The 1,403-nt window shown below is 28.5% G+C and overlaps 1 protein-coding gene across 3 annotated transcripts in view; it reads left to right on the plus strand.

The window, feature by feature from the left end:
- LOC111707425 (N-acetylgalactosamine kinase) overlaps nucleotides 1-1,403 on the plus strand; it is a 15,764-nt gene that overhangs the window by 6,194 nt on the left and 8,167 nt on the right. For all 3 annotated transcript variants that reach the window (XM_023480530.1, XM_023480528.1, XM_023480527.1), the window contains exons 9-10: nucleotides 355-411; nucleotides 842-931. In XM_023480530.1, coding sequence (XP_023336298.1) covers nucleotides 355-411; nucleotides 842-931 — 147 coding nt within the window. The remainder of the gene's footprint in view (nucleotides 1-354; nucleotides 412-841; nucleotides 932-1,403) is intronic.

Below are 1,403 nucleotides of genomic sequence, written 5' to 3' on the forward strand. Positions count from 1 at the left end.
TTTCATTCTTTCATTCTTTCATCCTTTCATTCTTTCTTTCTTTCATCCTTTCATTCTTTCATTCTTTCATTCTTTCATTCTTTCATTCTTTCATTCTTTCATTCTTTCATTTTTTCATTCTTTCATTCTTTTATTCTTTCATCCTTTCATTCTTTCATCCTTTCATCCTTTCATCCTTTCATTCTTTCATTCTTTCATTCTTTCATTCTTTCATTCTTTCATTCTTTCATTCTTTCAATTAGGAAAAATTGCGAGGGTGGATTGACAAAGTCAATGTTACTTTATAAGTTACATTAAGATTATGTTTACTGGTTGGCCAAACTAATAAACATATTAACTGTTCTCTGTAACTAGAGTTATGATGTACAGCTTCCTGTTGGAGCAGTTTTCGTAGTTGCTAACAGCTTACAGGTAAATTAACTTTGAATTATTTATAGAGAAAAATGAAAATTATTGATACTTGTAAATGAAGAGGAAAAATGAGAAAAAATTTAAATAAACTGCTTATTGAATGATATTTTAAATATGCCTGCGAGTTTTTTTAACCACTTAACTAAAAGATAATTTTTATTTGATAAGATTTGATTTGATTGAATTTGATTTGAATTGAATTTGATTTGATTTGATTTGATTTGTTTTGATTTGATTCGATTCGATTCAATTTTAATTGATTTTTTGATTTGGGTTTGATTTGATTTGATTTGATTTTATTTCGTTTAATTTGATTTGATCTATACATAATAATAATTTTATTATGTTGCATTTTATACCATCTTTTATTTTTGGCAAATATTAACCTATAGCTAAGATAAGAAGTCTAACATTTGTTGTAATATTTCAGGAGAAGAATAAAGCAGCTAGCAATGAGTTCAACAGCCGAGTAGTTGAATGTCGTCTTGCTGCTAAAATTCTAGCTAAACGATTGATCCCGGTATTTTTAAAAAGATTTTCAAGATTTTATACAAAGGAGAGGGGAGGGGGGGGGGCAACAATGCCAGCGTCATACCCTTGATTACCTATAAAGGAATATCATTAATTTTTTCCCTCTTGAAGCTAAAGAATACAAAAAGATGTGGTTTTGCTTTTTCTTTGCTAAACCTTTTTATCTAAAATGAAACCAATATTTTCATGTACAGTGGTAGGCGATTTTATCCACACAATCAAGATGACTCTCGATTTCAATTTTCATTTATTTTAAGCTGTTAAACATAGAAGTCATGAGAAACATGTATATTAAACATAGAGAATAGAATATATATTAGAGGAGAATTTAAAGAATCTCTCGGTATGAATTTTTTAAGTCCCTTTCAGCCTGAAAGGGAGTTCAAAGTGTACAAATCATGTAAATGTTCACAAATTATATGCAGTAGAGTACATTAATACAGTATGTTCCCTAGACTATC

The sequence above is a fragment of the Eurytemora carolleeae genome, unplaced genomic scaffold (assembly GCF_000591075.1).
Source record: "Eurytemora carolleeae unplaced genomic scaffold, Eaff_2.0 scaffold440, whole genome shotgun sequence".
Lineage (NCBI taxonomy): Eukaryota > Metazoa > Arthropoda > Copepoda > Calanoida > Temoridae > Eurytemora > Eurytemora carolleeae.